A 19,793-nucleotide genomic window follows, 5' to 3' on the forward strand; every position below is an offset into this window, starting at 1 on the left:
TACTAGGCCCTGTGTGAGGAAGCCCCTGCCCCTTCAGCCTTACGCCACACTGTTCCCCTCATCTGCTCCCTTATCACTGTGGCCTTCCTGCACATCTTCCCCCATCCCGGCTACCCACTGCCTTCTTCCCCGAATGCTCTATGCTACCCTGTGGTCTCAGCATAAATGTCATTCTGCAGAGCAGTGTTTTAAATCAGGTTCCCTCCTGTTACCCTTTGCCACAGTCCCCTGCCAGGTCCTTCGTTGCATATGTCACAAAATACAGTTATTTGTACTGATTTGCTTTTGGTCTTTCCCTCTCCCAACTGTGAGCTCTGTGCAGCAGGGCCACATGTGTCCTGTGTCCCTCATAAGGGGCTGAGCCACAGTAAGCAGTCGGTAGGTATTTGCTGAGTGGAGTAGTGGAGGGACAGCACCTCGTAGGGGAGGAGCTAGATAAAACTGGATGACCTCTGGGGTGTCTTCCTTCCATATCATACATTGTATTCCGTGAGTTTCACAGTAACTCAGGCCCAGATTGACAGACCACCGTCACGTGGAAGGTAATAAGCCTTCAGGAGGCAGGTTAAACATGCATACTTTAGATGAGGAAATAAATCAGACTGTGAAATCTAATGTTTCATTAAATAATACAAATATGTGAGTGTAATATGGTACATATTCACATTTTTGTAGAGATTTCTTTATTGACATGAATCTTACATATTCCTTTCCACTCAGAGCTGTACCTTTTGCCAAGAGAACAGAGCATGGAGTATATACACATAGTGTACATTCAATACAGGACAGTGGTTAAAGGGCAGGAACAACTTGTTCTTTTATAAACAAGCATTTTGGAATGTTGTGCACACAGTAGCCACCAAGCAAATCTGAAGTCATCAGGGGAGCCAAATAACACATCCACAGACAAATCTATGCAAAGCAGGTCATTTGAGGAGTGTCTTTAAAAGGCACTTGCCCCTAGATGTCACTCTTAAGAAGCATTTTATAGGAAAGAAGTCTGGAGCCCATTCATTGTGTTATTTTAATCTAGGATGACTGTGGAAATTTTCTTGCCAGTTTCATCAGACCTGCCCTGTTTCCAGTTCCGCAGTCTCATCCCCATGCCAGGGTATACCCAAGCCTCCAACCTGGAGGCTTAGCCACATGCCCAGTCTCTATGCAGGGTCCTGACTCAGGAGGTGTTTAAGAACCTTTATTCAACCACAGTCCCTCTCTTTTGTGGTCGAGCTCTACTCTTGGGTCCCACATTGTTTTAACTGCTTCTGTTTCAGTTTCTCCACCAGAGGTACCTCTGTTTGTTACCCAGCTGCTAGAACTAGGGCCCTAATCCCTTCTGTCATTTTTCTTGCTGGAGACTCGAGTATTCTCCCAAGCCCAGCCACAGGGACCACAGAGACCTTGTGATCTGACATTCTTCCAAGGACTGCAGCCACCTCAGCATCATTTCCGATCACTATTCTCTACCTCCCCTTCCTTTGTGTGGTAGCCCTCATCCTTGTCTACACCTATAACCTGCTAGGCTGGATTTTCTCAGCCTCCTGCTCTAGCCTGTTGTAGTTACCAGGCCTTATTCACCATATCCAAAGTAAGACACTAATTCAACGCACACTGACTAAATACATACTACATTTTAGGCACCGTGAGAGGCATAAAGAAGGGTCAGGTACCGCCTTTGGCAAGGCAAGATATTTTCCCAGTTTGGTCCCTTTCAAATACGATCGTTCCCTAATGCATCCTGATTTTAAAGTAGTGAATTATGTCCAATATTGAACGTGGCTTCTGTACATTAAGCATTCACCCATCATATATATTCAGATTATCTGTAGTGTGTCAGACACTGCACTGGGCACAGGTGAGACAACAGAGCATGGCCCCAGAACATGGCAAGAGAGCTACTTACACAACTTCATGCCAAGGAATACTTTGTGCTAACAGTGTCCACAGTGGTTTGCAGAGGCAGCAATTAATCCTGCCCTAGAGGATAGAAAAGGGCTATTCAGAGAAGCGTGTGTTTTTCTCAGGCCTTAAGGAATGAATTCAGTTTCATTTTTCCAGGCAGATACAGGGAAGGGAGGGAACATCCAGACAGAAAGAACAGCACAAGCAAGTGCATGAAGTTAGAAAAGTACACACAATCAGTATTTAGGAACAAGAAGTATATTTACCTGGTGTGGGTAGAAAGTGGATATTTCTGGAAGTGTGTAGTAGAATTTGAGTCAAAAAAGGAAATTTGGGTCCAACTTGAAGCAGTACATAGGCTGGATTAAAGGGGTGGAGGGTAGAGCAAAGCAAAGAAGCCATTTGGAGCTCATTTGATTAATCACAAATAACCATAATTAAGGTCTATTATGGGTCAAGTGGGAGATGACCAGTTTATCTGTCACCCATAATGTACTGAGCTGATAAAGGATTCCGTCTTGGGATCTGCACCCCAACCCACTGACTAGGCCAGGCTCAGCCTCCTGTCTCATTATGAAGACTTTCAGTACTCACTATCTCTCCATGTTATGCATTGGAACATATTCTCAAAGAAGGGTCTGATATCAGCCATTTGTAGGAGTTTGAATATGTTGGTGTGGTATCTCCCCCATAATGCAGACTTATGGGAGTTGTCAAATTTAGGACTTTATTAAGCTTGTCAAATTTAAATTACTATTCTGGAAAAGATGCAAGTCCAAAACTGGAAAGATAATAACCTTTTGACTGACATCATTCTCTCAAATTTAGTTTCTTTTAGAACATTTTGTCTAACATAGAATATGGTCAAGGACATTGTTTAGCATATTACAAAACATAATCTCTCTATAAAGATCTTCTGGTGAAATATCTGTTGGTCTTAGTTTCTAGAAACGCTGTGCTTCTCCTAAATAGAGATGTTTTCTTTTAAATTTTCTGAACATTGACTAGAGTAACAGATTAGTGTCCTTTTAGCTAGAGATATATTTGAAGACTTCCTGTAGCAAGTACTGTCATGCATTGCTTAACAATGGGGATACATACAGAGAAATGCATCATTAGGCAATTTCATCATTGTGCAAACATCATAGAGTTAACTTACACAAATCTACTACACACCTAGGCTATATAATATAGCCCATTGCTCCCAGGCTTCAAACCTTTACAGCATGTTACTTACTGAATACTGTAGGCAGTTGTGACACAATGTTATGCACTTGTGTATCTAAACACATCTGAACAGAAGTTACAGTAAAAATATGGAATTATAATCTTATGAAACAACTATGATATATGTAGTCCATGGTTGACCAAAACATTGTTACGCAGTACATGACTGTATATAGGACTTGTGATGTACAGTTTTAAATTAGCCTCCTTCCCCAACCCATTGTGGATTGTTTCCTTTCCTTTTTTCACCCACTTCTAACTAATGTTATTTTGACTTTTGTATCTCCAAATAGTCCACCTTAAATCCTTTTCGGAACAAGGCTGAAAGATAAATCACACACGCGCACACACACACACACACACATACACACCCACCCCTATGTGCACGCTGTTCAGAATATTGACTAAAGTAGAATAGCTTATTGTAGCATTTAGGTTTCTAATGTGCTTCTAGCTAAATATTCGAGAAGATGGCAGTACAGCCCTTCCCCTGGTAGACAAAGCTAGTCTGAGAATCATTTTTCAAGTAATTATAGATAAGAATCCTAATTCAAACTCATCAAATGCATGGCCAAGTACCAGACACACTCCTCTTTCGGATTTACCAGAAAGTGTGCTCTCGTGCACTATTAGGTCTAATAACCAGTGACCTTCTCTGTTTTGCGAAAATAATTCCTAGAGGCTGGCTAGCCAATGCCTTGATTTTTATTTAAAAAATAAAATAAAATCCTCTGCCTTTGACTGAAATGATTTTTATCCATTGTCTCCTTCCTCTAGCATACAGAGGCAACATTACCATTTAGGAAAAGTCAGTGGAGGTTCCACTTCATTTCTAGATGAAAATGGAGGATTTTGATCTTAAGAAAAGTATTTCATGTGACCTCAGACAGTCTGTAGCAGCCACAGCTCATCAGTGGTTAAATTAGTAGGCTGTATATAAAAGTAGTTTGTTTGGGGCAGTTAGCAAATCAAGTAAAAGTTTGGGCCCTGAAATGATAATGAATTCCTTTGTTCCCAAGACTTCTGAGGGCGGTAGCTTTGTAACAACAATTCTTTCTGTTAGTCCTAGATGCTATAATTAAGGCATTTGAATCAACAATGAAATTGAGAGCAGATGTACTACGTAGGCTCAATCTATTTATTAGCTACTAATGGAGAATGTTCTAGCTAATGGCATTAATAATAATGTAATGTTCCCCACATTTGTGCTCATTAACAAGTGCATTAAACCAAGTCACCGAAGTCAGATTTTTCCCTTACTCTTCTCTCAATAATACAAATCCTTCAACAGTCAGTTGAAAAGGAGAGAATGAGGATGTTTGAGGTCAAGGAGAGGCAGCCCTGGCAGAAGGGAAAATTACAGCCAGTAACTTCTGTGTTCTGTGTTTTCCCCTGAGCTCCCCAGGCCACATCCTCATAGTCCCTGAAACCACAGGCCTCTAGGCCAAGGTAGTATCAGAACACTCCCACAGACCCTGTGGCTGAGTCCAAAGGGCAGAAATGAAACTTCTGGCTGAGTGGGCAGGGCAGGTGCTCAGCTGTGCCCCCCAAGGTGAGAGAACCACCTGCAGGAAGCCAGTGTTGCTGTATGCTTCCATCCTGCCCACCTCAGTGGGCTAGCGCCATGGCAGCCTCCCTTTGACACTGGTTGGAGTGAGGCTTAGCCCCGACTCCAACCTACCTCACCCACTAGGCCTTTACTAAGAGACCTTGTGGGCAGGTGGTCTAGAGGGACAGTGAGCCCCTTAGCATTGGACAGAGTGTGTATTCAATAATGCAGCTCCTCGTGGTATTGATTAGTAATCATAGCCAACTACTTATGTAGCACTTAAGTCTCACCACAACAATATGAAATGGGTATCATTCTTATTATTCTTAATCTATATTTAAAAGAGGGTAAGTGACTTCTCCAGTGATATAGTTAACCAGTAATAAAGCCAAAATTAGAATTCATTCAGCCTGATGTGAATCTGTGTTGCTAACCACCACAATACACTGCCTTTCGGCAAAGGGTGATTAAAGCTGCACCAAGTCTCTAAGTGTGTACAGCCAGTCAGAATCTGGACACTGTGTTTGACAAGCATGGGACATGCAGTTAAACTGGGGAAGAAATTTCTTTCTCATAGAAGAGATCCTTGTGTGAAAATTAGAACTATCTGAATAAATTAGAATCAACAGAAATTCTTTATATGAGTGAGAGCCTTCGAGAAAAGCAGGGCAGTTCTTTCCTTTAACGCCTCTCCTTGGGTGCAGCAGGGATAGGTGAATTCCTGCGTCACTGCTTAACGAGTATTTACTGAGCACCAGTGGATTGGTTTTATAATAACTTGGCCTTAGGTTAATTTCCCTCCTCGAAAATTTTCTATTAAAAAGAGTTTGACCACACAGTGGGCTCACACAGCAGGGGATTTGTGTGGATCCCCTAGTGTATAGAAGGATAGAAAATAATTAAAAATCAGAATGTACTCTAATTCAAAACCAAAAGGCGTCCCCATCTATGTCCTTGTGAAAATTGTGCAAGTTGGCAAATTAATGAGGCTGTTGCCTGGGGTGAAGTCTGCACTTAGCCTGTGTAATTACGAAGAAATGAGAGAGACCTCAGTGGGTCCTACAGATGAGCAAAAGAAAATAATTTCCGGACATAAGTGGAGTCATTAAGAATGCAAGAGCACTAATGCACTGGGGCCACTTCCAGGGGACAAGTGATGGCTGGGCAGCAGCCACAACAGCCCACACAAGTGTCCCACTTCTTGGTGAACAGGGAGGAAATGCAGAGAGGATGGTAGGCAAGGGAGAGGACGACGTTAATTGAGCCCTCACTATGTGCTGGCCTCCATGCTGGGCACTTTATGTATATTGTCTCCCTTGGAAAATGCCAGAATAGTCCATGGGTTTTGTATTGCATAGGATGATGTGTACTCTGCCCAGCCTTGACATACAGAATGACATAAGCCTGACCTCAATTATCATTGCAGTCACTCTGCCACATACAAATGTCACAGACAATATCAGCTAAAGGCAAAAGAAAACTATTAGTATTTTGTCCTATAAATTTATATTCTTTTTTCTATATATTTTGTGTTAATTTACTAAAATGGGATGCGTTGTTTTATACCTACTTCTTAAACACTTTTACATGTTTATTAAATATCCTTCCACAGTATCTTTCTAGTAGTTCCAGGACATGCAATTTTAAGTACTTTTCGTGAATCTTTTTTTATCAGTCCCCTATTGTAGGACATTATTAAACCATGTTCTAATGAACATCCTTGTAGATAAATCACTGCAAAATTATTCAGTATTTTTAAAGGTAGATACCTAGCATGGAAGTTGCTGGGTAAAAGGATATAGATATTTTTTAAGCCAAATTTATTGAGGCATGTTTTACATAGAGTAAAAATCACCCTTTCTTTTCTTTTTGGCTTGGGGTGCATGTGAAGGTTTGTTACGTAGGTAAACACATGTCACAGGGGTTTTGTTGTACACATCATTTCGTCACCCAGGCGTTAAGCCCAGTACCCAATAGTTACCTTTTTTGCTCCTCTCCCTCCTCTCATTCTCTCCCCTCAAGTAGATCCCAGTGTCTGTTGTTTCCTTCCTTAGGTTCATAAGTTCTTATCATTTAGCTCCCACTTACAAGGGAGAACATGCAGTATTTGGTTTTCTGTCTCTGCGTTAGTTTGCTAAAGATAATAGCCCCCAGCTCCATCCATGTTCCGCAAAACACATGATCTCATTCTTTTTTATGACTGCATAGTATTCCGTGGTGTATATGTACCACATTTTCTTTAATCAGTCTATCATTGGTGGGCATTTAGGTTGATTCTGTGTCTTTGCTATTGTGAATAGTACTGCAGTGAATATTTCTGTACATGTGTTTTTATGGCATAATGATTTCTATTCCTCTGGGTATATACCCAGTAATGAGATTGCTGGATCAAAATGGCAGTCATGCTTTTAGCTCTTTGAGGAATCGCCACATTGCTTTCCACAATGGTTGAACTAATTTACGCTCCCACCAACAGTGTATAAGTGTTCCTTTTTCTCCACAACCTTGCCAGCATCTGTTATTTTTTTACTTTTTAATATAGCCATTCTAAGTGGTGGGAGATGGTATCTCATTGTGCTTTTGATTTGCATTTCTCTAATGATCAGTGATGTTAAGCTTTTTTTGTATGCTTATTGGCTGCACGTATGCCTTCTTTTGAGAAGTATCTGTTTGAGTCATTTGCCTACTTCTTAATGGGATTGTTTTTCTCTTGTAAATTTAAGTTCTTTATAGATGCTGGATATTAGACATTTGTCAGATGCATAGTTTGCAAATATTTTCTCCCATTCTGTAGGTTGTCTGTTCATTGTCTTGATAATTTCTTTTGCTGTGCAGAAGCTCTTAAGTTTAATTAGATCCCACTTGCCAATTTTTCCTTTTGTTGCAGTTGCTTTTGGTGTCTTTGTCATGAAATGTTTGCCCATTCCTACATCCAGGATGGCATTGCCTAGGTCGTCTTCCAGGGTTTTTATAGTTTTGGGTTTTACATGTAAGTCTTTAATCCATCTTGAGTTGATGTTTGTATGTGGTATAAGGAAGGGGTCCAACTTCAGTCTTCTGCATATGACTAGCCAGTTTATCCCAGCACTATTTATTAAATAGGGAGTCTTTTCCTTGTTGCTTTTGTCAGCTTTGTCAAAGATTAGATGGTCATAGATGTGTGGCCTTATTTCTGGGCTCTCTATTCTGCTCCTTCGATCTCTGTGCCTGTTTTTGTACCATTACCATGCTGTTTTTGTTACTGTAGCCTTGTAATAATATAGTTTAAAGTCAGGTAACATGATGCCTCCAGATTTGTTCTTTTTGCTTAGGATTGCCTTGGCTATTTGGCCTCTTTTTTGGTTCTACATGAATTTTAAAATAGTTTTTTCTAGTTCTGTGAAGAATGTCATTTGTAGTTTGATAGGAATAGCATCAAATTCCTTTGGGCAGTATAGCCATTTTAATGATAGTGACTATTTCTGTCCATAAGCATGGTATGTTTTTCCATTTGTTTGTGTCTTCTCTGATTTCTTTGAGCAGTGTTTTATAATTCTCATTGTAGAGATCTTTTACCTCCCTGGTTGGCTGTATTCCTAAGTATTTTATTCTTTTTGTGGCAATTGTGAATGGGATTGCCTTTCTGATTTGGCTCTTGATTTGGCTATTGTTAGTGTATAGGAATGCTAGTGATTTTTGTACACTGATTTTGGATCCTACAACTTTGCTGAAGTTGTTTATCAGCTGGAGGAGCTTTTAGGCAGAGACTATGGGGTTTTCTAGATATAAAATCATGTCATCTGCAAACAAAGATAGTTTGACTTCCTCTCTTCCTATTTAGATGTTCTTTCTTTCTTTCTTCCTCTTGCCTGATTTCTCTGGCCAGGACTTCCAATACTATGTTGAATAGAAGTGGTGAGAGACGGGTTCCTTGTCTTGTGCCAGTTTTCAAGGGGAATGCTTCCAGATTTGCCCATTCAGTATAATGTTGGCTGTGGGTTTGTCATAAATGGCTCTTATTATTTTGAGATATGTTCCTTCAATACCTAGTTTATTGAGAGTTTTTAACATGAAAGGGTGTTGAATTTTATTGAAAGCCTTTTCTGCATCTATGGAAATAATCATGTGGTTTTTGTCTTTAGTTCTTTGTGAGAATCACATTTATTGATTTGCATATGTTGAACCAACCTTACATTCCAGGGATGAAGCCTACTTGATCATGGTGGATTAGCTTTTTGATGTGCTGCTGGATTCGGTTTGCAAGTATTTAGTTGAAGATTTTTGTATTGATGTTTACCAAGGATATTGGCCTGAAGTTTTCTTTTTTAATGTCTCTGCCAGCTTTTAGTATCAAGATGATTCTGGTCTCATAGAATGAGTTGGGGAGGAGTCCCTCCTCAATTTTTTGGAATAGCTTATATAGGAAGGGTACCAGTTCTTCTTTGTACATCTGGTAGAATTCAGCTGTGAATTGATCAGGTCCTGGGCTTTTTTTGGTTGATAGGCTGTTTATTACTGTTTCAGTTTTGGAGCTCATTATTGGTCTGTTCAGGGAATCAGTTTCTTCCTGACTCAGTCTTGGGAGGGTGTATGTGTCTAGAAATGTATCCATCTCTTCTAGGTTTTCTAGTTTGTGTGCATATTTGTAGTAGTTTCTGATGGTTGTTTTTATTTCTGTAGGGTCAGTAATAACATACCCTTCTTCATTTCTAATTGTGTTTATTTGGATTTTATATATATATAGAGAGAGAGAGAGAACTTTATATATATATTAAGGATAGTTAAGTCTTCTTGTTGAATTGAACCTATTACCATTATGTAATGCCATTCTTTGTCTTTTTTGATCTTTGTTAGTTTGAAATCTGTTTTGTCTGAAATTAGGAGAAACCCCTGCTTTTTTTCTGTTTTCCGTTTGCTTGGTATATTTTCCTCCATCCCTTTATTTTGAGCCTATGAGTGTCATTATACATGAGATGGGTCTCTTGAAGACAGCGTTACTATTGTGTCTTGCTTTTTTATCCAACTTGCCACTCTGTCTTTTAAGTGGGGCATTTAGCCCATTACATTCAAGGTCAGTATTGATATGTATGGATTTGATCCTGTCATTGTGCTCTCAGCTGGTTATTATGTTGGCTTGTGTGGGTGCTTTATAATGACACTGGTCTGTGTGTTTAAGCATGTTTTTGTATTAGCTGATAGCAGTTTTTCCTTTCTATATTTAGTGCTCCTTTCAGGGTCTCTTGTAAGGCAGGTCTGGTGGGAATGAATTCCCTCAACATTTGCTTATCTGAAAAGGATCTTATGTCTCCTTCACTTAGGAAGCTGAGTTTAGCTGGATATGAAATTCTTGGCTGAAGATTTTTTATTTAAGAATGTTGAATATAGGTTCCAAATCTCTTCTGGCTTGTAGGGTTTCAGTGGAGAGATCTACTGTTAGCCTGATGGAGTTCCCTTGTAGGTTACCCACCCTTTCTCTCTAGCTGCCTTTAACATTCTTTCCTTCATTTCGACCTTGGAAAATCTGATGATTACGTATCTTGGGGATGATCTTCTTGTGTAGAATCTCACAGTTCTCTGTATTTCCCAAATTTGACTGTAAGCCTCTTTAGCAAGCTTGGGGAAGTTTTCATGGACGATATCCTGAAATGTGTTTCCAAGTTGTTTGCTTTATCCTCCTCCATTTTAGGGATGCCAGTGATCTGTAGATTTGGACTTTTTACATAATCCCATACTTCTCAGAGATTTGGGTTTTTTTTTTTTTCATTTCTTTTTATTCTCTTTTCATTATTTTTGTCTGTCTTATTTCAGAGAACCAGTCTTCAGGTTCTGAGATTCTTTTCTCAGCTTGGCTTATTCTGCTATTAATACCTGTGATTGCATTGTGAAATTCTTATATTGTGTTGTTCAGCTCTGTCAGACCCATTAGATTAATTTTTATACCAGCTATTTCATTCTTCAGTTCTTGCATCACTTTATTGTGATTCTTACTTTCCTTGGATTGGGTTTTTCCATCCTCCTGAATCTCGATGATCTTCGTTCCTGTCCATATTCTGAATTCTGTGTCTGTCATTCTAGCCAGTTCAGCCTGGTTAGGAACTCTTGTTGGAGAACTGGTGTGGTTGCTTGTAGGACATATGACAATTTGGCCATTTGAGTCACGAGAGTTCTTTTGTTGGTCCTTTCTCATCTCTGCATGTGGGTGCTCCTTTAACCACAGTTGTAGATTGAGTACAGGCAATAGAATTATTTTCTGGATGTTTTCACCAGGCCGAGGCTTTGTGCAGGGTCTTTATTTGAAGCTGACTTCTTATCCCTGGTTTCAGAGGGAGGTATGTTAGTGAGGTATTTTTGGTGTTGAAGCTTTGGGGTGTGATCCAGCAGGTGGCACTTAGGCTTATTGGTCAGTTGGTAGACTCTTGCTTAGTTGTTTGGCTCCCCCAGGTTACCTCACAGTTGCAGCCATGTTCCCTCTCACTGCTCTGTAAGTGTGGGTTTCTCTCCCCCTTGAGTGCTGGCTGTAGATCATGACTTGGCACTCCTCGGATGCCCACTGCAGCTCTCAGATAATCTCAGTGTTTATGTTCCTTCCCCAACTTGGAGGCAGCAGAGGAAGGGACTGTGGTAGTGGTTATGGCCAAGGGTCATTTGCTTGTCACCTGGGAACTCCACCCCAGAGAGATGCAGATCAGCAGTGGCTCAGTGCAATCAGCCCAGGATGGAGAGTCTGTGCTATTGGCCCAAGCCAGGGGTTTCCTGTCTTTTGTCAAGCAGTGTGGGGGATGTGTGGGACGCACAGGAGACAGACTGGCCTCCTCTCCTTGGGTCAACTGCAGCTTGCTGGAGGTGTAAAATCACCCTTTCTAGGTGTACAGTTCTATGAATTTTGACCAATGCATCAGTCATGTAACAACCATCACAATTAACTTATGTAACATTTATAAGCACTTTAAAACTTTTGATGCATGTTAATTAAATTATCTAGTGGTAACATTATATGTATTCCTATCTACCATCAGTTTATAAAACGTGTACATTGGATATTGTCCTTAAAAGACTAAAAAAAAAAAAAAGTCCAGTTTGTAGGTAAATTTTCCATCTCATTTTAAGTTACATTTTTTTGAGTATTAATGAAGTTGCGTATTTTTTCATAGGTTTATCCGTTTTTATATCTTACAGTGTGAAGTTTTGTTGTTTTGGGCCTGTATTTCTAGCCAACTATCTCTTTCTTATTAATTTTTAAGAACTATTAGGGGGCTGGGGTTGAAAGAGTGATCTGTCATGTTGCAAATACATTTTCTTTTGTCATTAAGCCTCTTTTAATATTATGTATAGCTTTTTTTCTCTCAAAAGTTTTAAGTTCCTGTAGTCTCACCATGTTTTCCTCATAAAGTCCACCATGGAAGTCATCTTCATGAAGTCCTTTCCCACTCCATGAATATTTAAATATTTTCCCTTTTTACATTTAATTCATCTGGAATTTATTTTTGGTATATCACATGGAGTAGAATTTTATTTTCTCCCGCAAATGATGAGCTACTTGTCCTGGTCCCATTTATCAAATAATAGATCTTTTCCCCACTAATTTGAAAAGTCACCTGTATTATATATCATATTTATGTATTTAAGTATGTCTCTGAACTTTCCCTTCTGTTCCACAAAATTTCTTGTCTTTTTGGGAGAAAAATAGATACTGGTTCACACTGTTTTTAATAATGTAGTTTTATAAAATGGCTTAATATCTGGTTTGGCAAGTACTACTTTTCATTATTATACTTTTTCAAAATGTTCTCTCAGGCCTTAATTATTTCAGATGAACTTTAAACCATATCTGAGTTTAAACACCCAATAAGAATTTGTATTGAAATTTTATGTTTATAGATTAAGAATAATTTATATCATTATAAGCAGTCTCATCACTGAGGGATGTTCAAAAACTGACTCATTGCTCTTCAGAGATTAAAGTTTTATAATTTTTTAAGCGTATAAAAATTACAAATTATAAAAACATAGGTTCTACATGTTTTATGTGTTAGTCCTAGGAATCATGCTATTGTTGTTACCATTGATTATAGCATCTGTTTTTGCATTTTACTTTCCAACTTGTGGATCCTATTTACAGCATTCTATTTATTAATTTTTATAAAAAGCTAGTTTATTAAAAACTAGTTACAGTAATATTTTATTTTTTTCCTTCAGTGTTACAAGACAATTAGGTCATTTGTAAATAATAAGTTTACCTTTACTTTTCTGATTTTATTTTATTTATTTAGAGACAGAGTCTTGCTCTGTTGCCTAGTTTGGAGTGCAGTGGTGTGATCTCAGCTCACTGCAACCTCTACCTCCTGGGTTCAAGCAATTCTCTTGCCTCAGCCTCCCAAGTAACTGGGATTACAGACACTTGCCACCACGCCCTGCTAATTTTTTTGTATTTTTAGTAGAGACAGGGTTTCACCATGTTGGCCAGGCTGGTCTTGAACTCTTGACCTCAAGTGATCCACCCACCTTGGCCTCCCAAAGTGCTGGCATGAGCCACTGCGCCCGGCCCACTTTTCTGATTTTATCCTTCTTTTTCTGGTATTTCATTATTTAGAATTATTTTTATAATTTCAAATAATTCTTCACATTGTTATATTTTAATGACATATGATATCATATATTTTTAAATCAAAAATAGATGTTAACATAGTACCTTATGGTGAATTAATCCCTCAGCTTTAGAATAAACCTTATTTGGCTATGGTGTATTAATCTTTTAACATTATACTCAATATTATTTGAAATATTTATATATATAATCACTAACTTTAGTTTTCTTTAGTATACTATCTTTGTCAAGTTATGGTATTAAGGTTGGGTTATTCTCCTGTTGTAAAATTGAGACTTGCATTTTTCTGTGCTTTGGAACAATTTAAATGACATAATCGTACCTGTTGCTTAATAAGCAGACTTAACTCACCTGTATCACCTGCTACAAAGCTTTTTGATGAGCCATCAGCCATGGCATTTTTTAAAGCCCTCTCTCTCACTCAGTGTTCAGAATTTGTATTAAAATTTCAAAGTTCATGTAACAATTTTGATTATCAGACAGTGAAAAGCTAATTCATCTGTTTTCTTAGACTTGAACAGAGTATAAAATAAAGATGAAAACTACATCTCAAACACATTTCCATTAGTTCTATGGATTTCATTAGTTCTTGGCAAACATTATTTACACTTACATAAAGTTTATTGATTCCACTATGATGTTCAAAAGCTGACTCATTGCTCTTCGGAAATTACAGAAATTTCTACCCTCAATCTCTTGGGAAAAAAACCGAATTTAAAAGGTAGAGTAAGAAATAAGATGAAACTTGTCTGTATCAATTAGTTTTCCTTGAGCACTCCCTGGATATACACAACTACACGAAAGTATTTAAGAGATTATAAAAACAGTTTCTCATCAGAGGCAGGGACCTACCTTGTTTGTGATGGTTTCTCTTCATGGACAGGTAATGCTATGTACATTTCACTACATCCCTGTAATCTTCAGCCTACTTGTTAGTTACCATAACAACAGTAACAGCATTTTCTTCTCCTTTATGCAGGACACCTGTGTTAAGGCTTATCTAGCCCTTCGTCATCACACAAACCTACTGATCATCCTGTTCTCCATGATGCTGATGACCGGAATGCCCCAGTTAACAAGCAAAGAAGACATTGAATATATCCGGGATGCCCTCACAGTGGGGAAAAATGAGGAGGATGCTAAAAAGTATTTTCTTGATCAGATCGAAGTGTGCAGAGACAAAGGATGGACTGTGCAGTTTAATTGGTTTCTACATCTTGTTCTTGGCATCAAACAAGGAGAAAAACATTCAGCCTAATACTTTAGGCTAGAATCAAAAACAAGTTAGTGTTCTATGGTTTAAATTAGCAGAGCAATCATTGAACTTGGATTTCAAATGCAATACACATTGTGAAAGCTGGCATTTCAGAAGTATAGCTCTTTTCCTACCTGAACTCTTCCCTGGAGAAAAGATGTTGGCATTGCTGATTGTTTGGTTAAGCAATGTCCAGTGCTAGGATTATTTGCAGGTTTGTTTTTTCTCATTTGTCTGTGGCTTTGGAGTATACTCTCGGTTTAAACAGACTAATGACTTCCTTATTGTCCCTGATATTTTGACTATCTTACTATTGAGTGCTTCTGGAAATTCTTTGGAATAATTGATGACATCTATTTTCATCTGGGTTTAGTCTCAATTTTGGTTATCTTTGTGTTCCTCAAGCTCTTTAAAGAAAAAGATGTAATCATTGTAACCTTTGTCTCATTCCTTAAATGATGGTTCCAAACAGCTCCTTAGTGTCTGCAGGTGTTAGTGGTGTGCTAAAAGCAAGGAAAGCGAGTTAGTCTTTTCAGTGTCTTTTGCAATTAAGTTGTTTTATCACGTACAACTAAAACACACAAACACAACAGGGGAAATCCGAACCGCTGTGCCTTGACCTTCCTCTGCTGGTCTTGTTCCAGGGTTATGAATATGAAAAAAGAGAGATGAGACTTTTTGTGTCAACTCTGTCCACAAGAGTGAGTTATCTAGTATGATTAGTATAGCTTTCTCCTGCATGGCAGCAGGTTGTAACTACAGGGCCCCTTTTATGCCTGACATTTCTTCTCTTCCTTTTTCCCTGCCTCCCTCTTTCATCAATTGCGATGCTCCCACAACCCTTTACAGACTTGTGGAATCTTCAAGAACACTTTTACTCTAGAACTCAAAAATTAGTTGAAAAAGAATTATTTCTCAAGAATTATTAGAATCTTAGGTACTTATTTGTAAAGATGTTTAGTGATTTTTTTAAGTGTCTTATTAAAGGAGGCATTCTAGAAAATATGAATTAGTTTCCAAATACCTTAATTTTAAACTTTGACCTGAACAGTTTCTTCTTTTTTTAATGGAAGAAGATATTTGATATCTTAAAACTATTCCAAGTTAGGAAGAACACTACTTGTCTTATCCATTTCCCATTTAAAGGACTTTTAAACTTTGACACATCCTTCAGATTTCCTAAAAATAATTGAGATATCTTACTTTAAAAATATTTTCATCTCTTAAATGTTATTGTTATTTATTGGAGGTATTGTTTAACCTTAGAGAGACCATTAAATTATTTATAAAATATTGTGTAATTACCTGTAGTTAATACATTACATAGAAAAAAACTCTATGTTAACAGTGTCTATGTTTAAGTATAATCAGATATAAATATATACTTAATTTTTTAATTTTAAAAATAGATACCTGTTTGACTTTGAGGTAGTCCGGACTTTTTTTTTTTTTTTTAATGTGTGCAAAAGCCCAGTGGTTCCTAAGCCTGGCTGCAAAGAAAAATCCACAGGGACACTTTTTAAAAACACCCTTATCAGCCTGGGCAACACAGTGAGACCCCATCTCTTTAAACAAACAAACAAACAAAAAAGCTGGGTATAGTGGTGTGTGCCTATAGTCCCAGGTACTCGGGAGTCTGAGGCAGGAGGATTGCCTGAGCCCAAGAGGTGGAAACTGCAGAGAGTCATGATCATGTCCCTACACTCCAGACTGGATGACAAAGCGAGACCCTGTCTCAAAAAAAATAAAAAATAAAAACACCCTTGGCTGAGTTCCATTCCCAGGTTGTAATTTAATTACTGTGGGATGAGGCCCAGACATCAATATTTTTCTAGATTCTTTAGGTGATTCTAATTCACAGCCAGAGCTGGAAGCCCTGCGTGGCCTTTGAAGGTCTAGATGATGATTCTTCCTTGCCCTTTGAGCTTTTTCCCATCTCACAGGTATCTAGAAAAAAACTCCTCTTCTTTGGCAACCTGTCTGTTCTTTTAAAATCACACTCTACCCGCCTGTACAGAGGACCATGCCCTATAATGAAATGTTTATTCCTGTCTGTAAATGGAGGATAAACATTTTGTGGCCCTTCTGGACCAACTATTCCCTACTATTCTTTTGAAGAAAGGCAGGAAGAGTACTTTCTAATTCAGAAGAGGATGTTTTCACTATTCTGATAAACAATAGCCAAGCTCAGACCTTGTACAGATTCTTCTTTTTATTTGAATTGCTGAAATAATTTCTTGATGATGAAAAAAAAAGATTAGAGAGGAATATATTTATATTTAGCTTATTGGCACATGTGCATACATATTTCCTCTTCAAATGAACCAGTTCTTTCATTATGCCTATATAAATATACACACACACACACACACACACACACACACACATATATATATATATATCTCACAGTTGGGCTTGATTCTTCCATATTCCAAAGAGGATAATTTCAGCTCTATAATCTTACACATAAATAAAAATCATCTTTGTGGGCTTCCTTCCTTTACTGTTCCTGGTGAATTACATGACCAACAACTTCTATACCTTTGAAAATGTTCTAGAACTAGAATCATCCTGCTGCTGGGAACTACCCACAGCTCTATCTTCAATGCCAAATGAAAACACAGATCACAAGTCAGATGAATCAGGCCAAACCAACTTTTATGTTTATCTAGGACTGGCAACATAATTTGCAGAACCCAGTGAAAAATGAAAATGCAGGCCCATCATTCAAAAATTATTAAGAAATTCAAGATGGTAACAGCAGTTGTCACACCAAGCACAGTGCCCTTCTGAGCATGAGGCTCTGTGTGACTGCATGGGTCCATGAGACCAGCACTGTGCGTGTCTGAATGATGGCTTTGGTGTTCAGTTTAGCACACATGGTCTACCACGTCTGCATGAGTAAATATAGTGCCTGGGTCAAAATGTTGCTTCTGTTCAAATCAAAATACCTCATCTCTATGGCTGTACATTAGGACCTAGAACAGTGGCCCATTGCCCTTAGACTGGAACCATGTTCACTGAAATAAACCTAAGCAGATGTTGTAGACCTACCCCCAAAGGACTGCCTTTGACTGCTTCAGTGATACTTTGATGAAAGTATGGGGAAGTGGAGACATTATAGATAAAATATATCAATTCCCAGAGAAAACTCTTGACTTAAAAACTTAACTGTAGTAAATATATCTTTTTCAGGTGATTAATTTTTTTAAAAAAGATTACATATAGGAATTCTGCAGTATAAGTTGGAGGCTGTTAGTGCTCTATTAATGGAAATTAATTATTTTTTAAGTAAGTCCAAAAAATTATCTAGAAAGTAAGTTTCCAGAGCAAATCTGACCTAGCATTTGGTATGCTAGGCTCTGCTTTTCATGATTTTGAAATAAATTGATAATTAGACTTAACAATATAAAGAAAATAAACTTGTATTTTTAAGTGTTCTGTTGGTTTATTTTCTGTTTCATCCAACCCAATAATTCTGGTCAATAAATTTGGTTCTAGTTTGGGTGCTTGTCTGCATATTCTCAAAGATTCATTTCAGGACAGGTATCTGGGGAACATAAAACACACACCTTGGCCAGGCATGGTAGCTCATGCCTGTAATCCCAGCACTTTGGGAGGCCATGATGGGCGGATCGCTTGAGTCCAGGAGTTCTAGACCAGCCTAGGAAACAACATGGTGAAACACTGTCTCTACAAAAAATACAAAAATTAGCCAGGTGTAGTGGCACATGCCTGTAGTCCCAGGTACTCAAGAGGCTGAAGTGGGAGGACTGCTTGAGCCCAGAGGGTCAAGGTTGGAGTGAGGCATGATTACGCCACTGCACTCCAGCCTGGGCAACAGAGCAAGACCCTGTCTCAAAAGAAAAAAAAATCACTGAGGGGCCACTACCTACCAGACGCTGTGCTACATACTGGGGATTCAAATATGGAGCAAGATTGACCTAGTCCCGGTCCTTACCATGTTTATAATATGTTAGCGATAGCTGATACTTCATAATGGGTGCATGTTTGTTGTGGGTTGAACTTTGTCCCCCAGAAAGATATGTTGAAGTCTCAACCCTGGTGCCTGAAATGTAACCTTACTTGGACATAGTTTCCAAATAAGGTCATAACAGATATAAACAAGTTAAGGCAAAGTTATGAGAGTGGCCCCAATCCAAGTAACATCCAAGGTGAGTGCCATGTGATGGAGGCAGAGATGTGTCTACAAGCCAGGGAACAACCTGGGGCTACTAGCAGCTGGAAGATGCAAGGAAGGATCCGCCCCTAGAAGCCTCCAAGGGCGCATGCCCTGCCAGTGCTTTGATTTTGGATTTCTAGCCTCTGGAAGTGAAAGAATTTGTTTCTATTATTTTAAGCCACCAGTTTGTGGCACTTTGTTATGGATCCCTAGGGAACTAAAATAGTGTCAATAACCAAAAATTTTGTGGAGGCTTTTATTTTTTAGTAGGGGGACCACAGAGTTTATGTAAGTAAATCTCTTTTCTGCTGTTAACAAAAAGATTGCATGCAAAATATGTGAAGTGCTAATATTCTTAATATATTATAAAAAGGTCTAATAATTCAATAAGTAAAAGATAAATACCTTATCAGAAAATAATTCACAGGAAAAGAAATATGTGTGGCCAATAAACTTATGACAGCAGACCCCCAAGTCATGATTGATTAAATAAATGCAAATTAAAATAATTTAAGTCTCTTTTCCCTATCAGCTTAGTAAAGATTGGTAAAGTACAGAATGGGTACTAATTTTAGAGAGAGGGCACTCTATCAAACTGTTGAAAGCAGTGCAACTTGGTAAATTCATGCATGGCATTTTGACAAAACTTATCAAAATCAAGGTACCTATTCTCTGACCCAGCAAGTCCACGTTCAAGAATTTATCCTTCAGAAATTATTGTGCAAGTGTGGGAAGACTTATGGTCAAAAATAGTTGTCAACATTCTTTATAATAACCAAATTTCAAAATAGCCTAAAAGTCCTTCAGTAGGAGACTGAAATTACATTGAAATTACATCCATACAGTGGACTCACAATGAAGACTTTGAAAAGATAAATTAGATCAAAATGTATTGAGATCTACGTAGATAGATCTATGACATACTGAGGAGTGAAAAAGGTGGTTACAGGACTGTATTATGCTATTATATTTGAGTTAAAATGTAGGCTTATATATGCATGAAAAGGCTGGGAGGATGTATTTACACCACACTGTTAATAGTAATTTTTTTTTTGAGATGGAGTCTCACTCTGTCGCCGAGGCTGGAATACAG

General features: G+C 38.3%; 1 protein-coding gene across 5 annotated transcripts in view; it reads left to right on the forward strand.

The window, feature by feature from the left end:
* PIK3CG (phosphatidylinositol-4,5-bisphosphate 3-kinase catalytic subunit gamma) overlaps positions 1-17,952 on the forward strand; it is a 43,685-nt gene extending 25,733 nt beyond the window's left edge. For 4 of the 5 annotated variants that reach the window (XM_005550474.5, XM_005550473.5, XM_005550475.5 and 1 more), the window contains exon 11: positions 14,242-17,952. In XM_005550474.5, the coding sequence (XP_005550531.1) occupies positions 14,242-14,520 (279 nt within the window). In that variant the 3' untranslated portion in view covers positions 14,521-17,952. The remainder of the gene's footprint in view (positions 1-14,241) is intronic. The other variant, XR_012432781.1, reaches the window with a different exon arrangement.
* The last annotated feature ends 1,841 nt before the right edge of the window (positions 17,953-19,793 follow it).

Source organism: Macaca fascicularis, chromosome 3, assembly GCF_037993035.2.
Source record: "Macaca fascicularis isolate 582-1 chromosome 3, T2T-MFA8v1.1".
Classification (NCBI taxonomy): Eukaryota; Metazoa; Chordata; class Mammalia; order Primates; family Cercopithecidae; genus Macaca; species Macaca fascicularis.